The sequence below is a fragment of the Vicia villosa genome, linkage group LG5 (genome assembly GCF_029867415.1).
Source record: "Vicia villosa cultivar HV-30 ecotype Madison, WI linkage group LG5, Vvil1.0, whole genome shotgun sequence".
Lineage (NCBI taxonomy): Eukaryota > Viridiplantae > Streptophyta > Magnoliopsida > Fabales > Fabaceae > Vicia > Vicia villosa.
Window position 1 is genome coordinate 73,670,572 of NC_081184.1, and position 15,555 is coordinate 73,686,126.

At 40.5% G+C, this 15,555-nt stretch overlaps 1 protein-coding gene across 1 annotated transcript; it reads right to left on the minus strand.

The window, feature by feature from the left end:
* Window positions 1–10,720: 10,720 nt before the first annotated feature.
* Window positions 10,721–11,770, minus strand: LOC131604841 (uncharacterized). The gene is made up of 2 exons (XM_058877256.1): window positions 11,591–11,770; window positions 10,721–11,299 (listed from the first exon to the last, which is right to left on the minus strand). Exons 1-2 carry the CDS (start codon window positions 11,768–11,770, stop codon window positions 10,721–10,723), a joined length of 759 nt encoding a protein of 252 aa, XP_058733239.1.
* Between the last annotated feature and the right edge of the window lie 3,785 nt (window positions 11,771–15,555).

The window sequence follows — 15,555 nt, forward strand, 5'->3', positions numbered from 1 at the left end:
CAAAAGGTGTTTTTGTTGACTTTTTGAAGGACCTATAATCTCCTCGACCATATCTCTCAAATGAAGCATTTCTGGCCTTGGCTTGTGAGAGACAAAGTTGTAGAGAATTCAATTTCCTTCAAAATAGGATTTGGTTGGGAAATTTTTCATACTCCAGGTGGAAGTTATGACCAGTCAAAGTTGAGTTGACTTTTCCTGTAAAAAACCCTTAATTTGAACCTTTTGACTTTGTTCATTTCTGAGTCTTTCCTAACTGATCATGATCAACCTTTGATCAAATGATGTATATAACCTCAAATACTTGATGTCGACCAAAAGTCTTGAAGTTTGACTGTATTTTGACTATAGCTGACTTTTAGGCCAACATAGTCGACTATTGATCGTCTGAGCCATTGAGTGAACAATCCTTGAAATCGAAGCTTGACAATTGACATGGAGATACCTTGAGACATATGAGACACCTTGAGATCCAATTGAGGCCTTAGAGGTTCAAATTCTTTTGATGAAGTGCGAACCCTAGCTTGAGGACCCTTTGATTAGGAGAGAGTGACTTGAATAAGCCCTTGAACCTTGAATCATTGAAGATGAAATGAAGAGGGCAAATTTTGGGGCATGACATCTGCCCCTGTTCAATCTTCTTAAACCTGAAGAGTCAGGTAGGCACGTATGCCTATCGTGACCTAAAGGTAGAAGATGATTGAACACTGAAATGCCCTGAAATTTGCGTTTGTTAGGAAGAAATCTCGTGGGAGATGGGCTTACAGATACCACATGTTTTGATTGTAGCCTGGCCTGAAAAGGCAACCTTGATTTTATGCAATGTTATGATGCATGTAATGTATGATGCAGTGAGCTTCTCAAAATAAATGAGAGCAATGTATGTATATGCATTATGTATGAATGAGGTATGTAATTGAATGATGCATGATTATAAGTTATGTTAGTTGAAGTATGTTAGTAACTTTGGAAAAGAAAGATAAAACCTTTGTTTGTTATTGGTGAAGTTTTGAGGAAGATCACTGCTGAGGGACTAACGTGATAAACCCAATTGAGGAACCCTTTGTAAAACCCTTTGTATTTTCGAAGAAGATCACTGCCGAGGGACTAACGTGATGCATAAACCCAATTGAAGAACCCTTTGTAAAACCCTGTTGTAAAACCCTTTGTGAAACCCTTTGTAGTCTTGAAGAAGATCACTGCGGAGGGACTAGCGTGATAAACCCCATTGAAGAACCCTTCGTAAAACCATTTGATCACTGCCGAGGGACTAACGTGATGGGTAAACGTAACTATCAATAGCGACGACTCGCAATTTGTTGTGTAGAAGATAGCTAACTTGCTATAGCGCTAGTAAGCTTTCGTAGTTTGTGAACCCCAAAAGGATCACTTGCTATAGTTCTAGCAAGCTCACCCGCACCAATAGGATCATTTGTCATAGTTCTAACAAGTTCACCTGCACCAATAGGATCATTTGCCCTGGTTCGGACAATTTCACCTGCACCAATAGGATCACTTGCCCTGGTTTGGACGAGTTCACCTGCACCAATAGGATTACTTGTCATAGTTCTGACAAGTTCACCTGCACCATTAGGATCGCTTGCCCTGGTTTGGACAAGTTCACCTGCACCATTAGGATTATTTGCCCTGATTCGGACAATTTCACCTTCACCATTACGATCACTTGCCCTGGTTCGGACGAGTTCACCTGCACCATTAGGATCACTTGCCCTGGATCCGACAATTTCACCTGCACCATTAGGATAACTCGCCCTGGTTCGGACGAGTTCACCTGCACCATTAGGATTATTTGCCCTGATTCGGACAATTTCACCTGCACCATTAGGATCACTTGCCCTGGTTCGGACAATTTCACCTACACCATTAGGATCACTCGCCCTGGTTCGGACGAGTTCACCTGCACCATTAGGATCATTTGCCCTAATTCGGACAAATTTCACCTGCGCCATTAGGATCACTTGTCATAGTTCTGACAAGTTCACATGCACCAATAGGAGTCACTTGCCCGGGTTCGGACAAGTTTACCTGCACCAATAGGAATTATTTGCTATAGTTCTAGCAAACTTACCTGCACCAAAGGAATTACCTGCCATGGTTCTGACAAGCGTACCTGCATAAGAGGAATCATTTGCTATAGTTCTAGCAAACTTACCTGCATGAAAAAGATTCACTTGCTATAGTGCTAGCAAGTTTATCCGCATAAAGTCCTTGACGGTATCCTATAGATGTATGAAGTTGGAGTTCGCGACTCGAGGGTCGGAAAGAATACGATATGTTTAGGAACTCACGACTCGAGGGTTGGAAAAAAACCAATCACAACCCGAGGGTTGGAAACTCGCGACACGTGGGTCGGAAAACACATTTATCACAACACGAGGGTTGGAAACTCACGACTCGAGGGTCGAAAAACACACCTATCACAACACGAGGGTTGGAAACTCACGACTCGAGGGTCGGAAACTAGGCTTTTGTAATATGTGAATGCACTAGATGATATTCATATGCTAATGCGTATGTATGTATGCTAACGTAATCCCGAGATTTTAACTCCTTAAACCCATTGGACTCTGTTTAAACCATATTCGCACCTATACCACGGCTATGCTTATGCCGGCTTGGTAATGTTTATGTATGTGGATAATGCTCATGCTTATGTACATGCGTAGTTAGAACAGCAAGGTTGCTATCATTGGTAAGGTTACCGGGATACATCAATCAGGTGATTGGAGTTAAACGAACAGTAAGGTTACTATCATTGGTAAGGTTACCGGGAAGCGTCAATCAGGTGATTGGAAATAAACCCACAGTAAGGTTACTATCATCGGTAAGGTTACCGGAGGCATCAATCATGTGATTGGAAATAAACCAACAGTAAGGCTACTGTCATCGGTAAGGTTACTGGAAGCATCAATCAGGTGATTGGAAATAAACCAATAGTAAGGCTACTGTCGTCGGTAAGGTTACCGGAAGCATCAATCAGGTGATTCGAAATAAACCCACAGTAAGGTTACTGTCATCGGTAAGGTTACCAGAAGCATTGATCGGTAAAATAGCAAGTGTACTATTTTCACCGGTGTAGTTATAATGGGTTTTACCCCAAGTATCGATCACGAGGATTGCGTAGGAAATACAAGTTATTATGCTAAGTCAATTAAACAAAAGAGCATAGGAGTGTTGTTTTAATTATTAATGAAATAAGTTAAAATAATAAAAATAAGCTGAAATTAAATTTGAACTTTTATATATAAATTTAGAGCAATGCCAAGGTAAGTGTATGATTTGCCTTATAATGACTCTGTAAGAAGATCTCTTTAACAAGTTCATATGATGCAACTATTTGTTCTTAAGGGTGTTTTCCTAAGTCCTTAGTGAAAACCTTTTAGGTTGCAATCCTATTGCATAAGTCCTTAGAAAATAGGTTTGTAAACCATAGATGTAAATAATCAAGAATGTTCAAATAACCTTACGGTATCCCTAACCCTAGGTGATATTTTCAGATTCAATTGCCTAAAAACCTTAACAATCATAGTCCTACAAATTGTTAACCGGAGATCAATCCTTGTTTGTCCAACAAAGAAGGCATAAAAACACTAGACAATTAAATTGCATAATACGAATACTTGATTAAAGAAATACGAAGATCATAGTCATTACAATTCAAATCTGGGACACCCCCATGGCATTGGGGGGTTTAACCTCTCATAATATTCAAGAAACCAAAATTAACAAGTTTAGACATTACAAAGATTAAGAGAACTCTGATCTTCAATGGTGTCCACCGTTGAATCTCTTCGTCTTCCGAAACCTTGATGAAGCTATCTTTCTCTTCTCTGGAATTCTATCGTACGATCTCCAAAAGTGTCTTCTCCTTGTCTCTCAAATCACTTTTAACCTCTCTAGGTTTTCAGATCCCACCCAGAATACCCAATTTGCCCCCGGGACTTAAAATTCGTAAAAACATAAAATTCAGAAATTTTGTCCGCACAGCTGACACGGCCGTGTCACTTGACACGGGCAAATCGTGTCAGCTTATGGTCTTGGGGGAACAATGCTTCAAGAGGCCTGACACGGCCGTGTCAGGTGACACGGGCAGACCGTGTCAGCCTCTGCCTTTTTACTCCTTTTTGTTCCTTGCTTCCCTTTTTCGCACTTCTTGGACATGCGATCTTTCATCCATCCAAAGCTAACTTGGAACCATTACCAAACGAGATCAAAAGCACCTAATTGACAACGAAAATGGCACAAAAGCAAATTGCAAACAAATAAACCACAACTAGATAAATTAAAGAAAACATTTGAAAACAAACACAAAGTGTTACCAAACATGACGATCGTGTGTCGAATTCATGATGAAATTAAATGTAAAATGGTGACCGATCACAACCCCAAACTTATCTCATTGCTCGTCCTCAAGCGATGCAAGCGATCAAACAATGGTCACCTTGAATTTATTTTTGTACCACAACATAGTCGATATCATTCGCAACTTGAATCTCTTCCTTGAGTCAGCTTTTGGGGCTTACCGCACCTTGGTGTCCATCACACTTCACATCAAGGTGCATTTCACCTGGAAACTTTTCACACTTCTCACAAAATCTCTCGTGGTTAGAATGTTTTTCGCTCAGATCATAATATGCGATATCAACCCTTGACTTTGCGAACATCCTACTTTCACTACACAAAGAGAATTCACACATTTTGAGGGCTTTTTGGGTTGTAATGGGGCTGAGGAGGAGGTCGGATAAACAAGGAGAGGACACACAATGGTTTTTCTGCACTTATGTTACTTCTCTCGTTTTTGTGTTCATGTGTGTATGGGGGTTTCTTCTCAGACTCTCTGTATTCACCGAAATTTCGAGTGTTAGAATCAACGAGTCTTTCAATTCTTTTTGGGCAAGTGTGTCAAACTCTTTTTTTTTTCTTTTTCTTGTTTTTTTTTTCTTGGTGTGTTTCACCCACATCTCTTTTTTCTTGTGTTTATTTATTTATTTTTTTGCACACTTGCCCCTTTATTTTCATATGTACCACCCCAAACTTACAATTTTCACATGGTTTTGAGATCAACAACGATAAGTGCTAAACGAAAATGGTAACCATGAAGGATGGATAGAAAGAAAAACAAACAAGGAGGAATAGCTCAACGGGGTAAACGAGGGATATGACAAAAACAAAAACAACAATGGTGGAAAACAAGGATAGGAGGAAAAACAAACAAATGCCTCTTGTGTGATTTCACAATTGTATTGTGTTGGTAGGACAGACGCAAAATTAGGGAGATAAAGACATACCTGATTTCACTCTTATGGTGATCTCTCTAAGTGTTTGGCCTTTTATATTCCTCACCAGGTAGGTTAAATTTGCAGCTTCCACACACCCTTCATGTCGTGTGACTTCTCTTTCCGGCTTGATTTCGTCACTTAACTGCTCAATTCCGTTCACCACGTTGCGTCCGACATTTTCGGCTACATCTACTTCCAAAGTGCTTTCAGAAATTAGCTTTTGGTTGTGTCGTCCATCCATTCACCACTCATTAACTCATGCCTTCGACATCAATCTTCATCCTGTTACACTTTTGATACAACTAAAAAAAACTTCAAACGATAACAAATTAAAATGAAATACTAAAACAAGAAAACAATACTGATAAAATCCCTCCCCCACTTGCACTAAACATTGTCCCCAATGTTTTCGTACTCGCGAGAGAGGACTTACAGAGCATCTTACTGCGGAGGTGGGTGGGGGAAATGCAACATCAATTGTTGCATCATGCTGTGCATTTCAGTCATCATGACACCTTGACGAGTTTGTTCAGTTCCTTGACGGTGTAACTCCAGACCTTGGCGTGCTTGTTCACCTCGGAGGTCAGCAAATTCGCCATGTATCCATTTCCATTCTTCACTCGTGAAAGAGGAAGATCGACAACCACCTTGCGACGATTGACCCGTCTCTACCTGTATATGCTCCCTCTCAGCATTCGGCTGAAACTGAAAGTTGCTCCTAAAAAGTTCACGATAGAGCCAATTCTCCTCGCTAAGGGTGGACGTTCGTGAAGGGTCTGGAAGGGTCAATACCACCGTCTTCTCAACTTTGTACTCGTAAGTAGTACCTTTCATTTGTATCACAAGCTGGTTAATCAAAGCAAGTATATCAAGTTTGGTCATACGTGCTACGGGCTCATGATGATACACCACCGGGTCATAGCCAAGAAATTTAGCTATTTGAGTAATAATACCTCCAACACAAATGTCACTAGAAACAGCTTTTCCCACCTTGCTTAAATGTGCAACCACAAAAGCAGCCACATTAACCGGAGTGTCAGAGATCATAGAGGACATAAGAAAAAGTTCGGGTTGCGAAATAACTCCCTGACTGTCACCCCTGCCAAACATAGAATAAGCCAAACATTTTTACACATAACGAAAACATGGATTGTGAATCCGAGAGGCTTTCGCGTCTTTAGCTATATATTCTGTTCCGGTGATGTTCCCCAAAACTCTCCTGGTACAATATTTCCAGGCAATTTACCCGGTCCATCAACGGGTAGGCTAAGGATAGCACCTAATTCCTCTAAAGTCAACCGGTGTTGTGTCTGAAACAACTGAAATGTGATTGCACCGGTGCACATAGTAAGATGCCCTTCCCACTCAGTATGGACCTTGTACTCAACCGAACTCAAGAACTCTAAGGTTATCCGTTCATAAGTTGGTGTCGCACGCACCATAAAGTCTAACAGCCCTATTTTATTCAACAGCCTATGCACATCTTCAGACAATCCCAATTCAGCTAAAGTAGAGGGACACATATACCTGTTCGGAATTAACCGTCGGTCCTTGTGTTTTGCATATCGGACGTCATGAGCGGGATGGATGAATGTGATCCCATGAGCATTCCCGGTGTCAGGCTCAGCCGGCCGTTCAACATTCCTCCGTGGTCGGGTTTGTGGTCTCGAAGATCCATCCTGGGTTGGTCTTCTTCTGGAATCATTCTTTGGGGGCATTTTGGGTACCTGAAAATTTCACAAAACTAAAAATTCGAGTTAGTGAAAACGGCCACCGTAGGTAGATGGAGAACGACGAATGGAACACTTTTTGTGAAGTGGGTGTGGGGAAAGAACGAATTTTTAGAGTGGTAGATGAAGGTTTATTGTGGAGGTTTAATGGAGGTGGTGGGTTTGTGTGGGAGAAGAGAGAAGAAGAAAGAGAAAGATGGAGAAAAGTGAGGGAAGAGAAAAGGAAAAATAGGGTTTAATTGGGGGGCCACGCGGGACCCACACGCAAGAAGAAAATTCAAAATCTGGCCCGGTGACACGGTCGTGTCACCCAACACGGTCAGACCGTGTTCGATTCTGGAAGAAAATTCCTCGTCCCTCAAAAAATTTGCGCAGTGTGACACGGCCGTGTCAAGTGACACGGTCAGACCGTGTCCGCTTCTGGAAAATTGTCTTAGGTCTTCAAAATTTATGAACAGTGTGACACAGCCGTGTCAAGTGACACGGTTAGACCGTGTCAGGCACTGTTCTCCGAAAAATTTTCCGTCTTGGATTTTCTGCTCTGTTCACTCCTTGATATCTTTGTTTCAAAGACAACCTACAAAACAAAAACAATAAGAAAAACAAAAAAAAACTGTTTCGAACAAAAATAGTGGGTTGCCTCCCACTCAGCGCTTCGTTTAACGTCGCGTGGCTCGACGGACGTCCGCCCCATTAGGTGAGACGCACATGATCAATTAATCCAGCCTCCTTCCCAGCATAATAAGGCTTCAACCTCTGTCCATTGACTTTGAATATGTCCCCATTGGTTTGGTTTTTAATTTCGATCGTACCATGTGGGAATATCTTGTGCACTACAAACGGCCCTGACCATCTTGACTTCAATTTTCCAGGAAACAACTTCAGCCTCGAATTAAACAACAACACCAGTTGTCCTTCCCAAAAGTCCTTCTTGATGATTCTTTGATCATGCGACTTCTTTGTTTGTTCTTTGTACATCTTTGCAATTTCATACGCTTGATCTCGAAATTCCTCTAACTCATGTAGTTGAAGAATACGAGACTCACCCGCTTTGACAATATCGTAGTTGAGGAATTTAGAGGCCCAAAATGCTTTGTGCTCAAGCTCGAGTGGCAAATGACAAGCTTTACCATAAACCAACTAATAGGGTGACATGCCTATGGGAGTTTTGAACGTAGTCCTGTATGCCCATAATGAATCGTCAAGCTTCTTAGCCCAATCTTTTCTCGAAGCGTTAACAGTTTTTTCGAGAATCTGCGTGATTTGCCTGTTTGATACCTCTACTTGACCACTTGTCTGAGGGTGGTATGCTGTTGCAATCTTATTCTTCACATTATACTTCTTCAGCAGATTCTCCATCAACTTATTCAAGAAATGAGTACCTTCATCGCTTATGAGTGTTCTGGGTACACAAAATCTGGAGAAAATGTTGTTCCTGAGGAAGTTCACTACCACCTTAGCATCATTTGTAGGAAGAACAACTGCTTCAACCCACTTAGAGACGTAGTCCACAGCTACAAGGATGTAGTTCTTCCCAAAGGATGGTGGAAAAGGTCCCATGAAATCAATGCCCCAAACATCAAACAATTCCACTTCAAGTATATCCTTCTTAGGCATCTGATTTCTTTTTGAGATATTCCCCGTTCTTTGACACCTGTCACATTCTTTCACAATGCTTTGAGCGTCTTTGAATAATATGGGCCAATATAAACCAGATTGTAAGACCTTTGCAGCCGTTCTATCACCACTAATATGTCCTCCATATTCAGAGTCATGGCATGCTTTTAGCACATCCCTTTGTTCCTCCTCGGGTACACATCTTCTAATCAAGCCATCGAGTCCCTTCTTGTATAAGAATGGATCATCCCACAAGTAGAACCTGCAATCATGTAAAAACTTTTTCTTTCAGTTATAGTCAAAATCATCAGGGATAATACCACCTACCAGATAGTTCGCATAGTCGGCGAACCAAGGCACACCAATAACAGCGAGGATATGTTCATCTGCGAACTCGTCCTTTATTGGGCGCGTATCTTATGTTTCTTCAATAGGTGACATTCGAGACAAGTGATTGGCCACAGTGTTTTCAGACCCTTTCTTGTCACGAATTTCCACATCAAACTCCTGAAGGAGTAAGATCCATCTTAGCAGTCTTGGTTTAGAGTCCTGTTTAGCAAAAAGATACTTCAAGGCAGCATGGTCAGTATAAACAATGACTCTAGAACCCAACAGATATTGCTTGAATTTATCAAAGGCATAAACAACCGCTAACAACTCCTTTCTGGTAGTTGCATAGTTCATCTGTGCAGGGTTCAACACATGACTAGCGTAGTAAATAACATGTAATAATTTTTCTCTATGCTGTCCTAGAACCGCCCCTACTGCAATATCACTTGCATCACACATGATCTCAAAGGGTAGAGACCAATCCGGGGCGACAACAATTGGTTCCGACACTAATTTTTGCTTTATTGTGTCAATTGCTACGGCACACTCTTTATCAAAAATAAAGGTTTTGTCCTTAACTAAAAGCGTAGTTAAAGGTTTGGCTATTTTAGAGAAGTCTCTTATGAATTTACGGTAAAAACCCGCATGCCCTAAGAAACTTCGAATACCTTTTTCATTGATGGGAGGGGGCAATTTTGCTATGACTTCTATCTTTGCTTGGTCAACTTCTATTCCCTTATGAGAAATTTTGTGACCCAAAACTATACCTTCACGCACCATGAAGTGGCACTTCTCCCAGTTGAGGATTAAGTTGGTCTGTTAGCATCTTTCTAAAACAAGAGGAAGGTTAGTTAAGCAATTATCAAAAGACTTACCAAAAACCGAGAAGTCATCCATAAATACTTCCATATGCTTCTCAAGCATATCGGCAAAAATAGACTGCATGCATCTTTGAAATGTGGCCGGGGCATTACATAACCCGAATGGCATTCTTCTGTAGGCAAAAATACCAAAAGGGCATGTAAAAGCGGTCTTCTCTTGGTCTTCTGGTGCAACAGCTATCTGATTATACCCCGAGTAGCCATCGAGGAAACAATAGTAGTCATGACCTGCTAACCTTTCTAACATCTGGTCGATGAAAGGCAACGAGAAGTGGTCTTTTCTTGTCGCCAGATTTAGTCTTCGGTAGTCAATATAGACTCTCCACCCTATGACTGTCCTCATGGGAATCAACTCATTCTTTTCATTCTTAATCACTGTAATTCCACCTTTCTTTGGCACCACATGAACTGCACTCACCCATGAACTGTCAGATATTGGATAGATCATGCCTGCGTCCAAAAGTTTTACCACCTCCTTTCTAACCACTTCCTTCATCGCTGGATTGAGTCGTCGTTGAGGTTGGACAACCGGTTTGTGATCATCTTCCATTAGAATTTTGTGCATGCAAATTGTTGGACTTATTCCTTTCAAGTCTTCAATGGACCATCCGAGAGCACTCTTATCCTTTTTAAGAACTTTGACAAGCTTATCTTCTTGAAGGAATTCAAGGTGAGAACTTATGATGGCCGGGCACTTACTCTCAGTGTCTAAAAAGACATATTTGAGGTTCTCCAGTAATTGTTTTAGTTCAGCCCCCTTCTTTGATTCATCTTTACTTCCCTCCACTAACGGATGCCTTAGCTCCTCCCATCGGTTGTGGCGAGAATTTTTGACAAATGATGTTGTTTCCATCATGGCTAAAACTTAACTATCTTTTTCATCAACTACCTCCTCTTTTCTAAAGATTGATAAACTCAATACTCTCTCTAAAGGTAACTTTTGTGTTGTCAAAGAATTTCCTTCATCACAAATTTGATCAATTACCTCAATGTGTTGACTTGTGGCAATGTCATCTTTGTATTTCATGGTGTTTCGCACATCAATCTTTAGTTCCTCATCATAGACTTTCAAGGTCATTGTACCTTCCTCTATGTCAATCAAGCATCTCCCGGTCTCTAAAAATGGTCTTCCCAAAATGATTGGTATCTCTTCATCTTCGGGCATCTCTAGAATAACAAATTCTACAGGGAATACGAACTTGTCGATTTTCACCAACACGTCTTCTACCACTCCGTACGGTCTTTTCATCGATTGGTCAGCAAACTGAAGTGTCATTCGTGTATCTTGTACTTTACCTATTCCCAATCTTTTGTAGATGGATAATGGCATAAGACTTACACTTGCTCCCAAATCAATCAGAGCTTTCTTGAAAGACCTATCACCGATGGTGCATGGAGTAGTTACTGAACCTCGATCTTTCTTTTTAACCGGAATCTTCATGCCCTGCAAAATAGCACTACAAGTTTCAGTTAGAATAATCGGATCACTCTTGATGGTCTGCTTCTTTGAAATAATATCTTTCATGAATTTTGCATAGGTTGGCATTTGCTCAAGTGCCTCTAAGAAGGGAATGTTCAGCTCAAGTTTCTTGAACATCTCCAAGAACTTCTCAAAATTTTTCTCATGTTGTTCTTTCTTCTTATTTCTTGTGGGAAAAGGGAGTTTAACCGCCGGTTTAGGTGTAACTACTTTTTCTTTTACCACCCTTTCGTCCCCCGTGACCTCTTGACTTACAACCTCATTTTCTTTAATATCTACATCCACTTCAATCAACATATCTTCTTCATCAGAATTCTTCTCAGGTTTGTCATTGGATTTATTGCTTCTGGTAGTCACAGCGTTCACATGATTATTGTCTCTGGGATTCGTAACCGTAGCACTAGGTAGAGCACCTTGTGGTTGAGAGTTAGTCATTTTTTGTGCAATCTGACTCATTTGGATTTCCAGATTTTTGATAGAGGCCCCTGTGTTCCTCAGGTTGCTCCTAGTTTCTTCCTGGAATTGAGAATTTTGAGCTGCCATTTTTTCAATAGCTATCTCCCATTCTTCCTTCTTCGGAGCCTGTTGTTGGAATTATTGTTGACCTTGAGATTGGAACTGTTGTGGGTGGTGTTGAAATTGTTGGTGGTATGGAGGTTGTTGTTGTGGAGGTCTATATTGTTTTGGTTGAGCTGGAGCTTGAAACTGGTTTGGTCCTTGCTTTTGGAAGTTTCCTTGTTGGTCCTTCCATGCGAAATTAGGATGATTTTTCCAACCTGGATTGTATGTATTGGCGTATAGATTATTTTGCCTCAACATATGAATCTGTTCAACCTGTTCTTGCATTGCCACACAATGCATAGCAAAATGTGGTCAACCACATATTTCACACAAAACTCAAGTGACTGGCTCAACCTGTGCTACTTTCTGTTCACCAATATTCATCTTCTTTAACCTTCTTTCTACTTCAGCCGCAATCTGTTCCTCCATTTTAACCACTTGATCTGCGAGCTTCAAATCAATTTTACCTTTCGGTTGGCTCATTGCACGATCATATAACTCAATATGCTCGTTAGCGGCAATGGCTTCTATGAATCTCTTGATACCAGTGGCTGTTGAAAAATTAGTTGAGCCACCGGCTGCAGTGTCTATAAGCTGTTTTGTCTTGACTCGTAGACCATTAACAAAAGTCTGCATTTGCTCGGTTGGGTCCATATTATGAGTAGGACATGCAACCAAACACCTCTTAAACCTTTTATATGCATCTCCCAACGATTCCCCTTCTTTCTGCTTGAAATTTACAATATCATATCTTTTTCGAATGAAAACTGACGCGGGGAAGTACTCATTAAGAAAAGCGGTTTCCATCTGTTGCCATGTGGTGATACTTCCAGCTGGAAGTGAGTAAAACCACTCTTCCGCATCTTCGGATAAAGTGAAAGGGAACATCACGAGTCTCTTGGCTTCTTCGAAATGGCCTTCTATCTTCAATGATGTTGTTGTGGTGAGGAATCTTTGTAGATGCTTATTCGCATGTTCGTTGATTCTTCCAGCAAAGGGCTTGCTTTCTAACTAGCAGATAGTGGAAGGATGTAGTTGGAAGTGTGCCACGTTAACCGGTTGATTTACTATGGTCATTCTTCCAAGCGGTGCATTAGCCCTTCCATAATCACCTAAAAGTCTCTTTGGAGGAGGTGGATCCGCTGCCATAGTTTCAGATTTAGAATCTGAATGCTCGGACGGAATAGATAGTACTTCTTCGTCTTCCGATTCTGAAACTATAGGTGATCCCTCTTTCGATGCCAGTCTTTTCCGCTAAACTTCTCGTAGTCGTGCTCACAATGTTCTTTCTGGTTCTGCGTCAAAAAGAAGTTCAGCTGAGGCCTTACCTCGCATACAAGATTAGACAATGATTAGTTGGGAGTAAAAAATAAAATAAAAAAAATAAAAATTTCAGAAGAAATAAAATTTTAATTGCAGAGCAATAAAATTTTAATTGACTAATTAATGACTTATATTTTGGATATCCCCGACAACGACGCCAAAAACTTGATCGGTAAAATAGAAAGAGTACTATTTTCACCGGTGTAGTTATAATGGGTTTTACCCCAAGTATCGATCACGAGGATTGCGTAGGAAATACAAGTTATTATGCTAAGTCAATTAAACAAAAGAGCATATGAGTGTTGTTTTAATTATTAATGAAATAATTAAAATAATAAAAATAAGCAGAAATTAAAGTTGAACTTTTATATATAAATTTAGAGCAATGCCAAGGTAAGTGTATGATTTGCCTTATAATAACTCTGTAAGAAGATCTCTTTAACAAGTTCATATGATGCAACTATTTGTTCTTAAGGGTGTTTTCCTAAGTCCTTAGTGAAAACCTTTTGGGTTGCAATCCTATTGCCTAAGTCCTTAGAAAATAGGTTTGTAAACCAAAGATGTAAATAATCAAGAATGTTCAAATAACCTTACGGTATCCCTAACCCTAGGTGATATCTTCATATTCAATTGCCTAAAAACCTTAACAATCATAGTCCTACAAATTGTTAACCGGAGATCAATCCTTGTTTGTCCAACAAAGAAGGCATAAAAACATTAGATAATTAAATTGCATAATACGAATACTTGATTTAAGAAATACAAAGATCATAGTCATTACAATTCAAATCAGGTACACCCCCCTGGCATTGGGGGGTTTAGCCTCTCATAATATTCAAGAAACCAAAATTAACAAGTTTAGACATTACAAAGATTAAGAGAACTCTGATCTTCAATGGTGTCCACCGTTGAATCTCTTCGTCTTCCAAAACCTTGATGAAGCTATCTTTCTCTTCTCTGGAATTCTATCATACGATCTCCAAAAGTGTCTTCTCCTTGTCTCTCAAATCACTTTTAACCTCTCTAGGTTTTCAGATCCTAGCCAGAATACCCAATTTGCCCCCGGGACTTAAAATTCGTAAAAACATAAAATTCAGAAATTCTGTCCGCACAGCTGAAACGGCCGTGTCACTTGACACGGGCAGACCGTGTCAACTTCTGGTCTTGGGGGAACAATGCTTCAAGAGGCCTGACATGGCCGTGTCAGGTGACACGGGCAGACCGTGTCAGCCTCTGCCTCTTTAATCCTTTTTGTTCCTTGCTTCCCTTTTTTGCACTTCTTGGACATGCGATCTTTCATCCATCCAAAGCTAACCTGGAACCATTACCAAACGAGATCAAAAGCACCTAATTGACAATGAAAATGGCACAAAAGCAAATTGCAAACAAATAAACCACAACTAGATAAATTAAAGAAAACATTTGAAAACAAACACAAAGTTTTACCAAACATGACGATCGTGTGTCGAATTCATGATGAAATTAAGTGTAAAATGGTGACCGATCACAACCCCAAACTTATCTCATTGCTTGTCCTCAAGCGATGCAAGCGATCAAACAATGGTCACCTTGAATTTATTTTTGTACCACAACATAGCCGATATCATTCGCAACTTGAATCTCTTCCTTGAGTCAGCTTTTGGGGCTTACCGCGCCTTGGTGTCCATCACACTTCACATCAAGGTGCATTTCACCTGCAAACTTTTCACACTTCTCACAAAATCTCTCGTGGTTAGAGTGTTTTTCGCTCAGATCATAATATGCGATATCAACCTTTGACTTTGCAAACATCCTACTTTCACTACACAAAGAGAATTCACACAATTTGAGGGCTTTTTGGGTTGTAATGGGGCTGAGGTTGAGGTCGGATAAACAAGGAGAGGACACACAATGGTTTTTCTGCAATTAATGATTTTTCCAGGATATGGAGGGTTGTAATGGTTTTTCCAAGCCATGAAGGAAGTGCCCCGAAAAATAACCGTGTCATATGCTTTGATGTTTAGATTGAAGGGTATGCTCTTGATCTCCAGGATATGGAGGGCTATCCATAGTGTTCTATCCTTTTGAATTTGAATTCTTCCCAAGTTTGACATGCCCCTGTTTGTTATTGCTTCGAGATGTGACCCAAGTCGATTGAACCTTAGGAAGAATGCCCCTAGTAAATAGGATGTTTGATCGTATGCCCCTGTAATCCTTGAAATTTTTCCCCTGTTTAGGAGAACCCTCTAGATGTGGTTCCCCCATTCCAGAGTCTTTATTAGAAATGACCGCCTTTGATTAACCAGTTTCGAGATCTCCTCGATGCTAAGTGTATATTCGTAGATGACGTTGTACCC